Below are 17868 nucleotides of genomic sequence, written 5' to 3' on the forward strand. Positions count from 1 at the left end.
AAACATTAACAGAAGTGAAGGGACAAATAGGTAGCAATAAAATAGTAGAAGACTTCAGCACCTCACTTTCAGCAATGGATAGATTATCCAGACATAAAATCAATAGGAAACAATGAATTTGAGCAGTATAGACAGAACATGTGTGTATAATAGACATACAGAGAACATTCTGTCCCAAAACAACAAAATACACACTCAAGCACACTTTGAACGTTATTCAGTATATATCATATGTTAGGTAACAAAACAAATCTTAACAGATTTATGAAAATTGAAATAATATAAAGTATCTTTTCCAACCATGGTGGTATGAAACGAGAAATCAGTAACATGAGGAAAATTAGACAATTCAGAAATATATGAATGTTAACACACTCATGAACAACCAATAGTTCAAAGAAGAAGTCAAAAAGGAACTTTTTTAAAAAACCTTGAAACAATGGAAAATGAGACACAACATTAGGGGATGCAGTAAATGGAGGTCTAAGATTAAAATCTGTATCAATAAATGCCTACACAAAGAAAAAAGAACAATCTCAAATAAACAACCTAACATTATAACTCAGGGAACTAGGACAAAAAGAATAAAATAAGACCAAAATTAGCACATGGCAGTAAGTAATAAAGATTAGAGTGGAGATAAATGAAATTGTTATTAGAAACAATAAAAAGATCAATGGAACTAAGTTATCTTTTTGAAAAGATTAAAAACACCTTTAGCTAGTCTAAGAAAAGAGGAAAAAGACTAAAATAAATAAAATTAGGGGAAAAATTACAGCTGCAATCCATATAAAGGATCACAAGAGACTACTATGAACAATTACATACCAATAAATTGTAGAACCTAGAAAGTAAATCCCTAGAAACATACAATCTTCCAAGATTGAATCATGAGGAAATAGAAAATTGAACAGATCAGTAATGAGTAAGGAGAATGAATGAATCATCAAAAACCTCACAACCAAGGGAAATCCTAGATCAGATGATTTTACTGGTGAATAATACTAAACACTTAAAGAATTAATTCCAGTCCTCAACTCTTCCAAAAAAGTAAAAAGGAGGGAGTACTTCCAAACTCATTTTATGAGGTCAGCAATTCCCTAATACCAAAACCATACAAGGACACTACAAAAAAAGAAATTTATATGCCAGTATCCCTAATGAACATAGATGCAGAAACCCTCAACAAAATACTAGCAAACCATATTTAACAGCACGTCAAAATGACCATACACCATGATTGAGGGGGATCTATCCCAGGAATGCAAGGATGGTTCAACAAATGCAAATCAATAAACATGATACACCATATTAATAGACTGAAGGATAAAAATCATATAATCATAACATATGCCAAAAAAATTTGACACAATTCAGAATTTTTATGATAAAAACTGTCAACAAATTAGGTATAGAAAGAATGTAGCTCAACATGATAAAAGGTGATACGTGACAAGTCTACAGCTAACATTATACTCAGTGGCGAAAAGCTGAAAGCTTTTCCTCTAAGAAGAGACAAAGACAAGGAAGCCCACTCTTGCCACTTTTGTTCAACATATTTCTGTAAGGGCTGCCCAGATAATAAGGCAAGAAAAAAATTAAAAGGACTCTAGATCAGAAATGAAGAAGTAAAATGAATAAGACATGATCTTATATATGGAAAACTCTAAAAACTACACTGGAAAACTATCAGAACTAATGAATGAATTCAGTAAATTTGCAAGAAAAAATACCAATATACAAAAGTCAGTTATGTTTCTGTATACTAACAATGAACTTTCTGAAAAGAAATTAAGAAAATTTCATTTATAATAGCATCAAAAAAGGGGCACATGGGTGACTCAGTCAGTTAAGCGTCCAACTTCAGCTCAGGTCATGATCTTGCAGTTCATGAGTTGGAGCACCACGTCAGACTATGCTGACAGCTCAACCCCTCTCTGCCTCTCCTGAACTCATGCTCTGTCTCTCTCTCTCCCTCTCTCTCTCTCTCTCAAAAATAAATAAACATGAAAAAAAATTTATAACAGCATCAAAAAGAATAAGATACTTAGGGATAAATTTAACCACAGAGGTGAAAGATACGTACAATGAAAATGATAAAACACTGATTAAAGAAATTAAAGAAGACACAAATAAATGGGAAGTTATCCCATGTTCATGGATTGAAAGAATTAAAATTGTTAAAATATCCATACTGCCCAAAGCTATCTAAAACTTCAATGCAATCTCTATCAAAATTACATTATTTTTCAAAGAAAGAGAAAAAACAATCCTAAAATTGATACAGAACCAAGAAAGACCCTGAATTGCCAAAGCAGTCTTAAGCAAAAATATCAAAGCTGTAGACATCACACTCTTCTCTGACTTCAAATTATACTATCATACAGTCAAAACATAATAATCAAAAAAGTATGCCACTAGCATAAAAGTAGTCACATAAAGGAACAAAATAGAGCACAGAAATAAACCCACATATATATAGTCAACTGATCTTTGGAAGAGTGCCAAGCATGTACAATGGAGAAAGGATAGTGTCTTCAATAAATGACATAGGGAAAATTGGATATCCATATGCAGAATGAAACTAGACTCTTATTCCATACATAAAAATCAATTCAAAAAACTGGGGTGCCTGGGTGGCTCAGTCAGTTAAGTGTCCGACTTCAGCTCAGGTCATGATCTCATAGTCCGTGAGTTCGAGACCTGCATCAGGCTCTGTGCTGACAGCTCAGAGCCTGGAGCTGCTTCGGATTCTGTGTCTCCCTCTCTCTGCCCCTCCCCTGCTCATGCTCTGTCTCTGTCTCAAAAATAAATAAAAACATTAATTTTTTTAAATCAATTCAAAATGAATTAAAAACTGAAACGTCAGGCTTGAAGCTTTAAAAGTCCTAAAGCATAGGTAAAAAGTTCCTTGGGGAACCTGGGTGACTCAGTCAGTTAGGCAACTAAATCCTGACGTCAGCTCAGGTCTTGATCTCAGGGTCATTACTTCAAGCCCCACATTGGACTCCATGCTGGGCATGAAGCCTACTTTGTAAAAAAATTCCTTGACATTTGTCTTGGCAATGACTTTTTGAATGTGATACTAAGAACACAAGCACAAGCAACAAAAGCAAAAATAAGCAAGTAGGATTACATTGAAATAAAAAGCTTCCACACAGCAAAGGAAACCACAAACAAATGAAAAGACAACCTATGGAATGGGAGTAAATATTTGCAAAGCATACATATTTGATAAGGGTTTAATATCCAAAATATGTAAGGAACTCCTACAACTTAATCACAAAAAACCTACAAATAATCTGATTTAAAAATGGGCAAAGGACCTAACTAGACCTTTCTCCAAAGAAGACATACAGAAGGTCAACAGGCACATGAAAACATGCTCAACATCACTAATCATCAGAGAAATGCAAATTAAAACCACAATGAGATATCACTTCACGCCTGTAAGGATGACTATAATAAAAATAAAAAGATAACAAGTGTTGGTGAGCATGAGACATGGGAGTCCTTGTGCATTGTTGTGGAAATACAAAATGGTGCAGCCACTGTGGAAAACAGTATGGGGTTTCCTCAAAAAATTAAGAATAGAACTACCATATCACCCAACAACCCTGCTTCAGGTGTATATCCAAAGGAACTGAAATAAGATTCTTGAAGAGATACCTGCACTCCTATGTTTATTATAGCATTGTTTGCAATAGCCAGGATATGGAAACAACCTAAATACCCATTGGTGGATGAACAGATTGAAAAAATGTGACATCCACATACAACAGACAATGCTGTTTAATAAGAAGGAAATCCTGCCATTTACAACAGTGAAATAAGCCAGAAAAATACTGTATGATACCACTTTTATGTGGAATCTAAAATAGACTCGTACAGAGTAGAATGGTGGATACTAGAGGTTGGGGGGGAGGAAATGGAGAGGTGACAGGTTAAAAGGTACAAGGTTTCAGTTATGTAAGGTCAATAAATTCTGCAGATCTATTATAAAGCACAGTGCATATAGCTAATAGTGTATACTTAAAATTTGCTAAGAAAGTAGATCTTAAATTAAATGTTCTCTTTTTTGAATGTTTATTTATTTTGAGAGAGAGAGAGAGAGTGCATGCATGTGCCGGTGTGTGTGCTCCAGTGGGGATGGGGGAGCGGTGGCAGAGTGAGAGAGAATCCCAAGCAGGCTCCGCCATGACTCAGGGCTCAACCCCAGGAACCATGAGATCATGGCCTGAGCCCTAATCAAGAATTGGGATAGTCAACCGACTGAGCCACCTATGTGCTCCATAAGGTGCTACCACTAAAAAACTAAACTAAAATAAAATAATTAAGGTGGCAGGAGGAGAGCTTTGGAGGTGATGTGTATATTTATGGTCTTGATGGTGATGATAGTTTCACAGGTGTATATTTATCTCAAACTCATCGTGTTGTATACGTTAAGTATATACAGCTTTTTATATGTCAGCCATACCTCAATAAAGTTGCTTTAAGCAATAAAGAACCAAATAAACATTATAGAATGGAAAATAATAACCACAATAAATAGGAACATTAGTATTGTATTTTGTATCATAGAAGGCCTTTTCCAATTAAAGATTCATGGTAGTCACAATACCAGGACCTTGCTTGATTTGTCTCATTTGGTTTTCACAAAAGTCCATATGAGAAAGCTGTTCATCACCATTTTATAGATGAGGGAGTAGGAGACAGTGGAATAGCTTGCCCAAGGTTCTGGTGCTAACAGCTTTAATCCAGTTTCCTCTGATTCTTAAACCTGTGCTTTTTGGCACTATCCTGATTATAGCCTCCATTTGCACGGTGATTCTCTTCTAACTTCCTACCTGACCATTGCAGCAAGTTCATAATATCTAGCGTGACTTCATGGGCTGCATTACCCCCACAAAAAATTGTTTCTAGAACGAAATTTATTTTATCCAACTCTTTGAACTGTGAGTTCTATAGCTATCGACTTATTTTAACTCTACTTAGGAAACTTTTGTTTTTAATATTCATACTTTTTTTTTACTGTGTGCATTCACTTTTCTAATGCTTTTAATGACAATTAAGTGAGGTATCAGCTGTGTTATGGGCAAGGCTAGTCAGAATCAGAGAAAATTTGCCTGTAACTTGTCTTGAGCAACTGTTTTTTTTTTTAATTTTTTTTTCAACGTTTATTTATTTTTTGGGACAGAGAGAGACAGAGCATGAACGGGGGAGGGGCAGAGAGAGAGGGAGACACAGAATCGGAAACATGCTCCAGGCTCTGAGCCATCAGCCCAGAGCCCGACGCGGGGCTCGAACTCACGGACCGCGAGATCGTGACCTGGCTGAAGTCGGACGCTTAACCGACTGCGCCACCCAGGCCCCCCTTGAGCAACTGTTTTAAAGCCGCCTGAATTTGAGGAAAATTGGCCCTGAGACCTTAGAATCTGACATCTATGCCAGTTGATTTTTGTCCATCTCTGTGTCTGAGAACAACATAATAGAAATTGTGTTACATCCTCAGTGCATATTTTAAAAATTATGATGTTTCTTTCTTCCTGGGTCTATATTTCCAACATATTATTTGTACGTGCTCTTAATCCTCATAGAAGCAAAATCATCAATAATTTAAGTCATGTTAGCTCTTAAAAGTTTCTGTAGAAACTATATAGGTGTTCCATAATTTCAGCAATCTGAACTGGAGTATGTATCATGTTTTTTAGTGCCATTTGGCCAAAAAATCAGCATTTTTTTAAGAATAAAAAATGTCCAGTTAACATTCTTATACTATGTTAAGTTTAGACTGCCCACGTATTAAAGATTGAAAAGGAATGGCTTATTTTCAGAAAGTTAAATGACAGAACAAGCAGTATTCAGTCTACTGGGAAAGAGTGTGGGGTGGAGTATGGTGGGCGGGCTGCTGGTCTTCTTACATGACCGGTAGGATGCCAGTCACCTGCCAGAGAATGGGGTCTTGTCGCCTCAGGGCCCAGGGCCAAATCACAGGGCGGGCGGCATTTATTTATCTAGTTCCTTCCCATTTCCTCGCTGACCCCCTTTTTCTGCTAAGTCTCCGTGACCTCTCTCATGATCTGGCAGAGGGAGCCATTCAGTACTTCCCTGCTGCCTTTTGTTTCGGAGAGGCAGACCCCTCAGACCACCTCTTCCATGAATGCTTCCAAATAGGATTCCTCCTCCCACTCCAACAAGTATTCTTTGTCTTTCGAAGATAGATGAAAAGACTTCGAATCTAATATCCCAGGTGAGATATAATTCTTCTGGGTTGCTTATCTGGGTCATAAAAGGAAAAGCATATAGTTGGCTTGTAAAAAAAAAATCGAGGCTAAAATATAGAACACAGTAGGCCTCATCGAGGGGGCAGGTTAGTTACGTTAGAAAAGAACTCTTTAAAGTCTCACTCTGTTTCTAATTCGTGGGCTAGATGAGGGCGTAGTGCTAGTGCAGAACTCCTCCTGGGAGCTACTGTCTATTTCTGGCAAGTTCACTTTTCAAGATCAGGAGAAAGGTTGTCAACGACTTGACATTCTTCCTGAAATACTGCTGACCTCTGTGTTGTTGTTGTTTATTTATTTTTGGAAGTACAGCACTGAAGGGGCTATTTCATCTTTGCTGTCTTGCTGAAATTTGTAATGCTTCCCAACATTTTAATGTCATGTCACAGAGAGAAAATGGTCGCTAGTACTTGGGAACAAGAGGGGATTTCGAGCCTGGAGGAGACTGCTCCAGGCTGGGAGGACTGGCCTGGGACTCTGGCCAGTGCAGCTGTACATTGGTTGGGAAGCTACCATTAGAAAAGTTGTGACAACTCAGTTATAACCTTCTGGCCAAAACTGCCCCCTACCTGGGATGTGACAGAACATGGCCCATTGTTTTCAGCAGACCAGGGTAGTCAAAGAGAAGCAGAAACCAAATTTGCAGCTTAGGTATGAGAAAATGAACAGAGTGTTGATACAAGATGATAACATAGTAGAATGAGCAAAACTGGAGTCCGAGAGGTTGGGCAGTCAGGAGTCATCCTCTAGACTCAGAATTGGGACCAGATGGGGAATCCATGATGAACGTAGGGATCCAATTAGAGGGCAAAGCACAGTAATAGAGAATAATTGAGGGTGACAAGCACACAGAAGACCAGCCAGGTAGTATCTGGGAAGTGGATCCTCGCTCTGGGGTTGGAACTGGGAGGCAGAAATCCTATCCTGCGAAGGGGCCAAGAAGAAAGTAGGAACATAGAGCTTCTGTCCCAGTAGGGCCCCCGAATTCTAGCTGTAGCAGCAGACCAGGCATTTAGGAACAAGGACCAAGGCATATGCCTCATTGGTAGACTCAGAGCCCACGAGGCTGCCCAGAGTCCTGAACGACGGCATGAGCGCTGGTATCAGCCGTGGGCACCGTTCAGGTTTGGACCTTTGAATCCTAGAATGGATGACTGCGTTTCGCAAATTACCTTCGGCCTCAGATCAGGATTGGTCCTGGGAATATGGGGAAACTGCACCAACCTGTGAGCAAAAAGGAGGACAGTCCAAAGGCTGAGGGTCCTCCTGGGCCCGACACAAAACGCAGCAATTCAGCCTCAGCTGCCAGGCGCTGCTGCGTCCGGCCTTGCCCCGTTGTGACTCGAAGACAGAGCAACAGTCAGGAGTGCTCCTCAAAGGAGTACAGGCCAGTTTTCTAAAGAAAAAAAACATGTATACCAGTAAAATTTACTTTTACTTTCCCGTTCATCCTCCGATGTTAACGTTATACTAAAAGATTCGGAAAAGCAAAAGTAATATTTCTAATTGCCATCGTTTTTATGTTTCTTGCTGTTTATGAAGAGGACTACTAGGATCTCCATTTTTGATCTGTTAGAAAATCTCTTTTAAAACTTGTCTGCAGCTGGCTGGCACCTTTCTCCTTATTTAGTGTTTACCCTCCGTTCATATGCCTTGCTGTCGGTGAGCTTGGGACTGACATGTTTTTTAATAAATTACGCGGTCGAACCATATGAAATTTGGATATTTGACTGTCTTTGTGTTTTAGAAACTGCACTTTCCTATGGGCCAACCTGGTAGTACCTGCTGTCTCTTGCTTCTTTTCCTGTAAACAGCAAACATGCCCTTAATTAAGGAGGGACCCAGAACCAGGCTGCTCCGTCAGAGGAACCGCATCTTCCACACAATGCTGCTGCTCGGTGCTTCCCCTCAGCCTGCAGTTTTTACACTTCCTGTCTTGGCCAGAATGAGCTGAAATTTGAATGCACTGCTTTCCTGTCAGTCAGAAGCTGTCATCTTACCTGGACCAACAGAGCTTTAAGCCATAAGAATTTCAGCTTAGGTCAACACTTTTCTTTTTTTTTTTTTTTTAATTTATTTATTTTTTTTGAAATTAGAAATTGCTTTTATTAGAAATTACTTTTCTTTTTTTTTAATATATATATGAAATTTATTGACAAATTGGTTTCCATACAACACCCAGTGCTCATCCCAAAAGGTGCCCTCCTCAATACCCATCACCCACCCTCCCCTCCCTCCCACCCCCCATCAACCCACAGTTTGTTCTCAGTTTTTAACAGTCTCTTATGCTTTGGCTCTCTCCCACTCTAACCTCTTTTCTTTCTTTTTTTTTTTTTTCCTTCCCCTCCCCCGTGGGTTCCTGTTAAGTTTCTCAGGATCCACATAAGAGTGAAACCATATGGTATCTGTCTTTCTCTGTATGGCTTATTTCACTTAGCATTACACTCTCCAGTTCCATCCACGTTGCTACAAAAGGCCATATTTCATTTTTTCTCATTGCCACGTAGTATTCCATTGTGTATATATACCACAATTTCTTTATCCATTCATCAGTTGATGGACATTTAGGCTCTTTCCATAATTTGGCTATTGTTGAGAGTGCTGCTATGAACATTGGGGTACAAGTGCCCCTATGCATCAGTACTCCTGTATCCCTTGGATAAATTCCTAGCAGTGCTATTGCTGGGTCATAGGGTAGGTCAATTTTTAATTTTCTGAGGAACCTCCACACTGCTTTCCAGAGTGGCTGCACCAATTTGCATTCCCACCAACAGTGCAGGAGGGTTCCCGTTTCTCCACATCCTCTCCAGCATCTATGGTCTCCTGATTTGTTCATTTTGGCCACTCTGACTGGCGTGAGGTGATACCTGAGTGTGGTTTTGATTTGTATTTCCCTGATAAGGAGTGATGCTGAACATCTTTTCATGTGCCTGTTGGCCATCTGGATGTCTTCTTTAGAGAAGTGTCTATTCATGTTTTCTGCCCATTTCTTCACTGGGTTATTTGTTTTTCGGGTGTGGAGTTTGGTGAGCTCTTTATAGATTTTAGATACTAGCCCTTTGTCCGATATGTCATTTGCAAATATCTTTTCCCATTCCGTTGAGGTCAACAATTTTCTAAAGAGACTGTGTCCTCAGAACCTCCTTTCCCCAATATTTACCTAGCTCATAAGTAAGTTTTAGGGGCACCTGTGGCTTAGTTGGTTAAGCGCCCAACTTTGGCTCAGGTCACGATCTCACAGCTCATGAGTTCGAGCCCTGCATCGGGCTCTGTGCTGACAGCTCAGAGCCTGGAGCCTGCTTCAGATTCTGTGTTCCCCCCTCTCTCTGCCCCTCCCCAGCTTGCACTCTGTCTCTCTCTCACAAAAATAAATAAACATTTAAAAAGATAAGTTTTAAATAGTTTTATCACACCTAGAACAACCAATTCAGTGGTTTTTTTTTTTTCCTATGGGTATAGATTTATGTGGAATCATGCATGCTGTTACACACACATACACACACATGCACATGCACGTGAGTAAGGTTCTGCATTTTCAGAAAGGCAGGCCAAAGTTTGGGATGCCCTCTCTTTAACATAAGTATTTCTCTGCAGAGAACACAAGTAAGCACAGGGGCGCCTGGGTGGCTCAGTCGGTTAATCGTCTGACTTCAGCTCAGGTCATGATCTCACGGTCCGTGAGTTCGAGGCCTGCGTCGGGCTCTGTGCTGCCAGCTCAGAGCCTGGAGCCTGCTTCGGATTCCGTGTCTCCCTCTCCCTCTGCCCCTCCCCTGCTCATGCTCTGTCTCTCTCTGTCTCAAAGATAAATAAAAACATTAAAAAGAATTTTAAAAAAACAAGTAAGCACAGCGTTGCAATCCAGAAACTTGTTCCCAGCACAACGCAGGTTAAAAAGGGTACAGACAACTGTATCTGAGAGCCCCTCATCCCTTGCTTCTTTTGTGCTTTCGTCTCCCATCGTTATCTTCCTTCAAGTTCTTCACCAAAATATGCAACATATGCTCCTGTCATTTGATATATTCTTTTGCACTTCACACTTCATTCTGATCTGTGTGCTCTGGAGACGTGTTCTCACAGGGCTTGCCTCGTGGAATCGGGAGGCGCTCCATTCTTGTGACGCTCGGTGCGTCCCATTCCGTTTTGCATCCCTCATTACTGCAGAGACAGAGAGGAGCTAGGATGGAATTGGGAAGTAATAAGCAGGTGATTAGATGACTAGAGGGACTGATTTCTGAGTGAAGGTTGAGGGAAACAAAATTTCTCTAAACTGAAGCAAATGCCGAGCAAGAAGGTCTGTGGCTGCCGTCTACAGTGCTGGACAAACTGGACAAATAAGCCTTGGGAAGAGAGTGTTAGTGCCACGCAGCACATGTTGGGGTGAGGATGTGGAATTAGGAAAACTCATGACTGTAATGAATCATTTAAAAGTCTCAAATTGAAGGGCACCTTGATGGCTCAGTCGGTTGAGCGTCTGACTCTTGATTTGGGCTCAGGTCATGATCCCAGGGTTGTGGGTTTGAACCCTGCGTTGGGCTCTGCACTTAGCATGGAGCCTGCTTAAGATTCTCTCTCTCTTCCTCCCTCTGCCCTTTTCCCCACTTGTGCTCTCTGTCTCTCTCTCTCTCTCTAAAAAAAAAAGTCTTAAATTGTGTATGGGTTAGATGGATAGCAAAACTTCAGAGTAATAGTATCTTAATGAAAACTCAGTTGTACTTGAAATAAACACTTCCCAGTTTCCCTTAGGATAGCCTCAACTTTTTTCTGCAGGAAGTTCTTTCAAAACTCCCCATTAGATCTCATATGCTGTAGCTTAAACAAATTAACTCCTGCTGCGTTGTTATTAGAAACAGTACTTACTCACATCTTCAGTCCTCACATGGGACTCTGGCACACGCTGACATATTTCCCCCAGACATGAGACGCAGCAAACAATACTGCTCTACCCTGTAAATACCTGCCTTGGTTTCTCTTTGCACAAGAATTATACCACAGTGCTCTCAAGTTTCTTCCTTTTTTTTTAATGTTTTATTTTTATTTTTGAGAGAGAGCACAAGCAGGGGAGGGGCATAGAGGGAGGCCGGCAGAGGATCTGAAGTGGGCTATGGGCTCTGTGCTGACAGTAGCAAGCCCTGTACAGGATGCAGGGCTCGAACTCTTGAAACGTGGGATCATGACCTGAGCTGAAGTCGGACTGAGCCACCCAGGTGCCCCTCATGTTTCTTCTTTTTTTTTTTTTTTTTTTTTTCAACGTTTATTTATTTTTGGGACAGAGAGAGACAGAGCATGAACGGGGGAGGGGCAGAGAGAGAGGGAGACACAGAATCGGAAACAGGCTCCAGGCTCTGAGCCATCAGCCCAGAGCCGACGCGGGGCTCGAACTCACGGACCGCGAGATCGTGACCTGAGCTGAAGTCGGACGCTTAACTGACTGCGCCACCCAGGCGCCCCTCATGTTTCTTCTTTTGATGATGTTAAGAACCTTGTCCCCCTTCTGCCCATCTTATTGGTGCTAATAATTAAGTCAACAATTTTGAGGCTTTCTAAGAAAGTGCCAGTCAATTAGGGAAAGTTGCTTATCCTGTGTGCGACTGTTTTCTTACCTGTAAAATAAATATGTCAATACCACCTTTGGGTATTTAGTAATAAATATTAGAAATAATCTATGTAAAAAACTTGAATTTTAATGGACCTATAGTACACAGTCATCAGAGGTACCTTTTTTGGTCTTATTATAAATTGTATTTATTAGTATACATCTTCACTAGATTTATAGCAGATGTTCAGTTAATGGATTATTGAATCAATAACTAAACAAACTGATAAATCAATGCCAAGTATTACACATTACGGAACATGGATGTAAAGGGGACCCTCCTGTCTGCAGCAAAGGCTGATGATCATCCCTGTTGCCAGTTTAGATTCACTCTGGCTTATTTGGTCAGGCTGGTGTCATCCTAACCACGCCATCCCAAAGTCCAGAAGATCAATTGTAGGTATAGGTTGGTACTAAAGGCTTTCCGGGGTTAGATTGTTTGTACGTTCTCCTTGGAAAACTCCACTCTATTTTAAAATAGAGGAAAAACTGCATCGGTCCCTGATTTTATCATGCCATTAAAATAGCAAAAAGGGGCGCCTGGGTGGCGCAGTCGGTTAAGCGTCCGACTTCAGCCAGGTCACGATCTCGCGGTCCGTGAGTTCGAGCCCCGCGTCGGGCTCTGGGCTGATGGCTCGGAGCCTGGAGCCTGTTTCCGATTCTGTGTCTCCCTCTCTCTCTGCCCCTCCCCCGTTCATGCTCTGTCTCTCTCTGTCCCAAAAATAAATAAACGTTGAAAAAAAATAAAATAAAATAAAATAAAATAGCAAAAGAAAACGTTTATGTTTTCATAATAAAAGAATTTATTATGCATCATATATCGGCAAATATACGGTAAATTGGAAGTAAACTCATAAAAAAGACCCAACTGCTTAGATATTGATGCATTTGACTATGTGCTTCCCTACATGGAGAGGATGATAGCACTGGGATAATAGTAGCCACTATCATATAATGGGGTGTGTACATGTGTGTCAGTGTGAGATTTCTCATGGTCCCAACAACCCTTAGGGTTGGATCTGATTTTCCCATTTAACTGGAGAGAAACTGAAGCTTGAGCATGAAGTACCTTCCCCAGGGTTGTGCACAGGTGACCTCCTGTCACACCTGTGCTTTCCCTGACAGTGGCTCTCTGATTCCTCAGCAGCGGCAGAGCTTTGGGGCTTCTTTAGAGACAGGGATGTGGGCAGAGAAATTTAACAGAGACTACTGATCAGCCTATAGAAAGAACCAGATCCTGTGTCCTGGCAGATCCTTGCTAGTTAGGCTCCAAACAACATTTCAGATTCAGGATCCAGCCTTCACTGTGGTCTCTCCGTTTTCATCTGAGGTGTCTCTTCACGTTCAAACACGGCACTTCCTAGCAGGTTTCAGAAGGATTAAGCAGAAATACAGTATTTCTGGATACATGAATGTTAAGAAATAAGAACAGAAAATTCTCTGATACTGGTAAATAGTTACCCATAGTATTTTGTGATGCACGTGGTCAAATCAGGGCATAAATATAAGCAAATAAAAACTTTCAATCAAGCGTTTATATGACATTTTCATCACTCTACCAGAAGCACATTATTATGTTAGTCTTAGATTTTTAAGTTTCCAAAATTGTAAAACTGTGTGTGCTAATGACTCTACCTATGATACTCTGCGGACCAGTGTCTGTGATCTGGCACCTGAGATTTCCTCAAAGGGCGATCTGAAAAGAAACATTAGGGTGTATTCAGTGAGAGGAGAATGTCTGTATTCAGGTCTTAAAGTTTGGGTGTAAGTCTGTTCCCTTGACAGTGGATTCCTGATGTATCACTATAAACTGACGACTGTGCTCTCACTTTTATACAAACCAGTGCTTTTGGCTGCCCGTATTCCGACATGAACTTGAAAAAGGAGTCAACTCTTCATGACCGTCTGCGAGAACAGACACAGGCAAATTTGGACTCTGACTCTTCACATTCAAGATCAAAGAACCTCTGCAGTTTGAACTTCAACGGAAAACACGAGAAGGTGAACAGTCAGCCCAGGTAAGGAACTTTTTGAAAATGTAAATCAGAAAGTAAAGCATGCAGAATAAGAGCAAATATTTTAACTGTACTAGTTTCTTATGTTTCCTTGAAGCGGTTATGTTCGGTTTTGGGTATGATTATGTTCACTGGCTCCTAGAATTCATCTAAGGCTTGATGTTCATTTAAAACACATTTTTTATTTCTTCGCTCACAAAAATTTGAACTTACCCCTTTCTAAATACACATGTGAGGGATAAGAAAGCACATCTCATCTATAAAATTCCGTAAGAGTCCCCTTTATCTTGAACTTCTTTACTCTTTGGTATGGTGTCAGAGTCATGGCCGAGTATTTGCAGTCCCACCAGGACTGCGTCTCCTACCTGGGATCTGTCTTGTCATCGTTAATCCAGATGCACCTCACGCAGGATTTCTTCTCTCTCGGAACAGTTTCCATTTTGACTCCTTGATCACGCTCTGTCCTTTTGTTCTTAAGTGTGAACTTCTGTTTTAAGTAAGCATCAATTTTTGATTTTCATTTACATGCTATCATTTTCTAAGGGGCTGCAAACACAACCTTATTTGGTATGTTTTAACCTAAATGTGTTAATAATCTAACAATTTTTTTTTAAAAAAGAGCTCCCTTTCTCCAAGTCAGGAATTGTAAACAGAAAAATCCGACACTCAGTAAGTAATGGGAGATCAGACAGGTGGAGCCAAGAAACGCCTGTCAGAGCAGTGAGAAGTGGGTGTTTTTCAGACTCTGCTTCAGACAGAAGGCACTCCCCTTCAAGCCCTTGAAAGACAGTAGACCCTCCTTCCTTGAGGTTTGAAGGAGTGGCTACTTGAGGGGCTGCTGTTTCTCTGAAACCTCCAGAGCTTTGCTCTTTTCATTCAGCACGTGAGAAAGGAAGAGGTTCGTGCCTTTCAGCATGTGTGCCTGCGTTTCCACTGCAACAACTTTCTGCCCATTTATGCCATGGGTCCCAGCAAGGCTGCTCCTTCACTCCCAAGGGGAGACCCATCCGTTGGGAGAGTTTGGTGCAAAGTGTGGGTTTTGTTCTTTTTCAGGCAAATGTTGGTATAGGGTATTTGGGTGACCTTTCATTCTTGTCCAATAGCTGATTTTGGTTTTACTCTCTCTGCACACCACCGTGCAGATTAGCTCTCCTTTAATGTACAATTTCTTTCCTATGGATACTCATGCCTCTCTATTTTTGTAGCTGTATCTTGCATTTGTGTTATTTGTTATACACCCACTTCTCTTGTTGAAACTTCACAGGGTCTAGTTGTTCTTTACTGCTTTTTCCCACCCACACTGTTTACAACTGTAAGTGGTTTGAAAGCTCAAGCATCCTTTCTATTTCCTAGTTGAGGGAGAATTTTTTCCCTTCCTTTTCTTAAAACTGTTTTCCAAGGAACGGTGTTTATTTATCCCACCCAGAATTATAGAGACCAGTACATCCGTTTGCTCGTACTCTTTTTGTTCTGTTATCTTTTTTTTTTCCAAATAAAAACTCAGTTTCTCTTGTAAACATTTTAGACATTCATCCTCCATGTCAAGAGTTGGAGAGACAAAACAGATCTTTGAAATGCTTTAAAAAAGCTATTAGAACTGCCCCATTCTTTAAGGCTAACTAAGCCTTTCTTTTTTAGCAAACACGGACTTATGGCGTCCCCTATCTTGAACTCCTCGTAGGCACTTACTCTTTTCAATATATTATTATATGCTTTACCATTTTGAAGAGGATTTGCGCTGAAATACATCAGATAAGCGTAATTACTACAGTAGAAAGAAGTAGAGAATGCCAGTTGATAACCAAGCAGAAAAATCACACATGATCCTATCCTGTCGAATCCTATTCACGGATGCCAAGCACTGTAGAAGTAGCTGGGAGAGGGGAGGGGAGTCGTGCACATCTTGAATTCTTAAGCCTTCTTTTATTTTCCAGTCTCAAGACCAGCGCCCACATTGCACTCCAACCCCTGTACCCACCCCCGTTTTTTTAACCAGCCATCATGACAATGTTTGTATGGTACTGGCCCTAATGCCCACTTTGATTCTACACCCATCGCTGTGACATCCTGTTCATGGTCTAGAATTCCAGGCTGGGGGGAAAAAAAAACAGATCACGGAAATCATCAAGGAATCATATGTAGGCCAATTATGAGCAGAAAAAAAATATATTTTAACTCTCCTCACAGTTTACTTGTAGTAGTTTCCTGAAGCTGACTTTTCCATAACCGAAATCTTTGCTCTTAAAACCACAAGATGTCAGATACAAGTGGAGGAGAATATTTAAATTCCATCTCTTTTCTTCTACATGTTGAGGAGAATGATTTTTACTTGGCTCATGTCCCAGATAGACGTGGGGGTTAAATTACTGAAAATTAGAGTTACAGTTTCCACACGCCTCCCATCCACCCATCCATCCACCTATCTATCCATCCATCCATCACTGAGCTCAGGACAGGCCTTTTGTAATTTCTTATACCAGCAACACTTGTCACCTTAGAATCTCCAGACTGCTGACAATTCAAGTGCAAAATGTAAAATTAACTCTCGACATTCTTCCAGAATCGATTAGATACTGCCCAGCAATTTAGGGAATTTTGTCTTTTCCCTAACTCCTTATCAGTTTTGTGATTACTTTTTAAAAGTATGTTTGTTTTCATATTAATCTTGGTAGAGGCAGTTATGATTAGTCAATCATCTAATTATGTTCACAGTTTCTGAATAGAGGGTCAAGTTTTAAAGTTGAGTGGATTACACGCTACCAGTGGTTTACAACATTCACGTTCATAGCAGTAATATTACATGTTAATACAACTTTAAAGAGTCAGACTCCCAATAGGTCACCATTACTAAAAAACCATATATTCTTTTTTCCTTGTGTTAATAGGGTCAGTCGTATTACATTCATGGTGCATTAAGTACAGGCAAATGACATTATACTTGAGTTTCTGTCATTTAAGTATGGACTCTTGGGGAGAGAGAATAGTTTTAAATTGTTTGACAGTTTTATAGTCTGCACGTACATTACCTTTGAAACTTCCCATAGTCTTGTGATTTAGGCAAAACAGATATTATTGTCATTATAATATTGCCACTTACAGTTGAGGAATTAGAGATCTTTAAAAGTAACTGATCTGGGACCCAAACATAGGTGTTCTGATTTGATCCAGCATATTCCTGTTTCAGTAAACTAATAATAGTGACGCCAGAAGTATTAGTAATAATAACTATCTAATATTCATGTCACATGCTTACTTTGGGCCACAAAGCACTGTGCTAAACAGTGTATATACATCATTGTGTTAATTTCATTTTATCCTCACAACAACCTTATGTGTGATAAGTATTCTTATTCTGAGTTTATAACGCAAGACACCTGCAGGGTCAGAGAGGTTAAGCAGAGCGTGCAGGACCACACAGACAATTAGTAGGAAAATTAGGATTTGGGTCTAGAATTGCCTGACTCCAAATCTTGGACATGTTTCAACTACGTTAGACTACAAAGGAATGTTGGTTTAATGTTTTGAAGGGCCTGGCTGAATTTATGTATGGACTACTTTCTACCGTATCTAAGATCCTAAGGGTCATCTTGTGATGTATTTATTTCTTATTTTGTGAAAATAGAACTATTGGAGGGGAGGACTCTTACTATGTTTCCCCAAAACCATTTACTCTCACTTACACTACATGTAATACAAAATTTTCCATTTTGAATACATTTCATTGTAATAGACTGAAGGCCTCACTCTGCAGCAAGGGAATTCAATTATACTCATTAAAACAGTGTCATCATAAAGAAATTACTTTGAAATGCAACTGCTCTCTCCCCCCATATTATCTTTTAACTGGCTTCCCTAGGCCCGAATGGGGCATTTTTTCCAGGCATTTCCCACCCACGTGAGTATTCTTTAATAACTTTTTCTTTTGCCTCCCCAAAGCGGTGCTTAATATATCCTAATTCATGCAATTGGTAGAACCACC

At 40.1% G+C, this 17868-nt stretch overlaps 1 protein-coding gene across 3 annotated transcripts in view; it reads left to right on the top strand.

The window, feature by feature from the left end:
* Positions 1-17868, top strand: part of L3MBTL4 (L3MBTL histone methyl-lysine binding protein 4) — a 368508-nt gene that overhangs the window by 236353 nt on the left and 114287 nt on the right. For all 3 annotated transcript variants that reach the window (XM_047090320.1, XM_047090321.1, XM_047090322.1), the window contains exon 13: positions 13719-13892. In XM_047090320.1, coding sequence (XP_046946276.1) covers positions 13719-13892 — 174 coding nt within the window. The remainder of the gene's footprint in view (positions 1-13718; positions 13893-17868) is intronic.

This window comes from Lynx rufus, unplaced genomic scaffold (genome assembly GCF_022079265.1).
Source record: "Lynx rufus isolate CCGP_SWC_20201006 ecotype Redwood Valley unplaced genomic scaffold, mLynRuf1.p SCAF_29, whole genome shotgun sequence".
NCBI classification, from domain to species: Eukaryota; Metazoa; Chordata; class Mammalia; order Carnivora; family Felidae; genus Lynx; species Lynx rufus.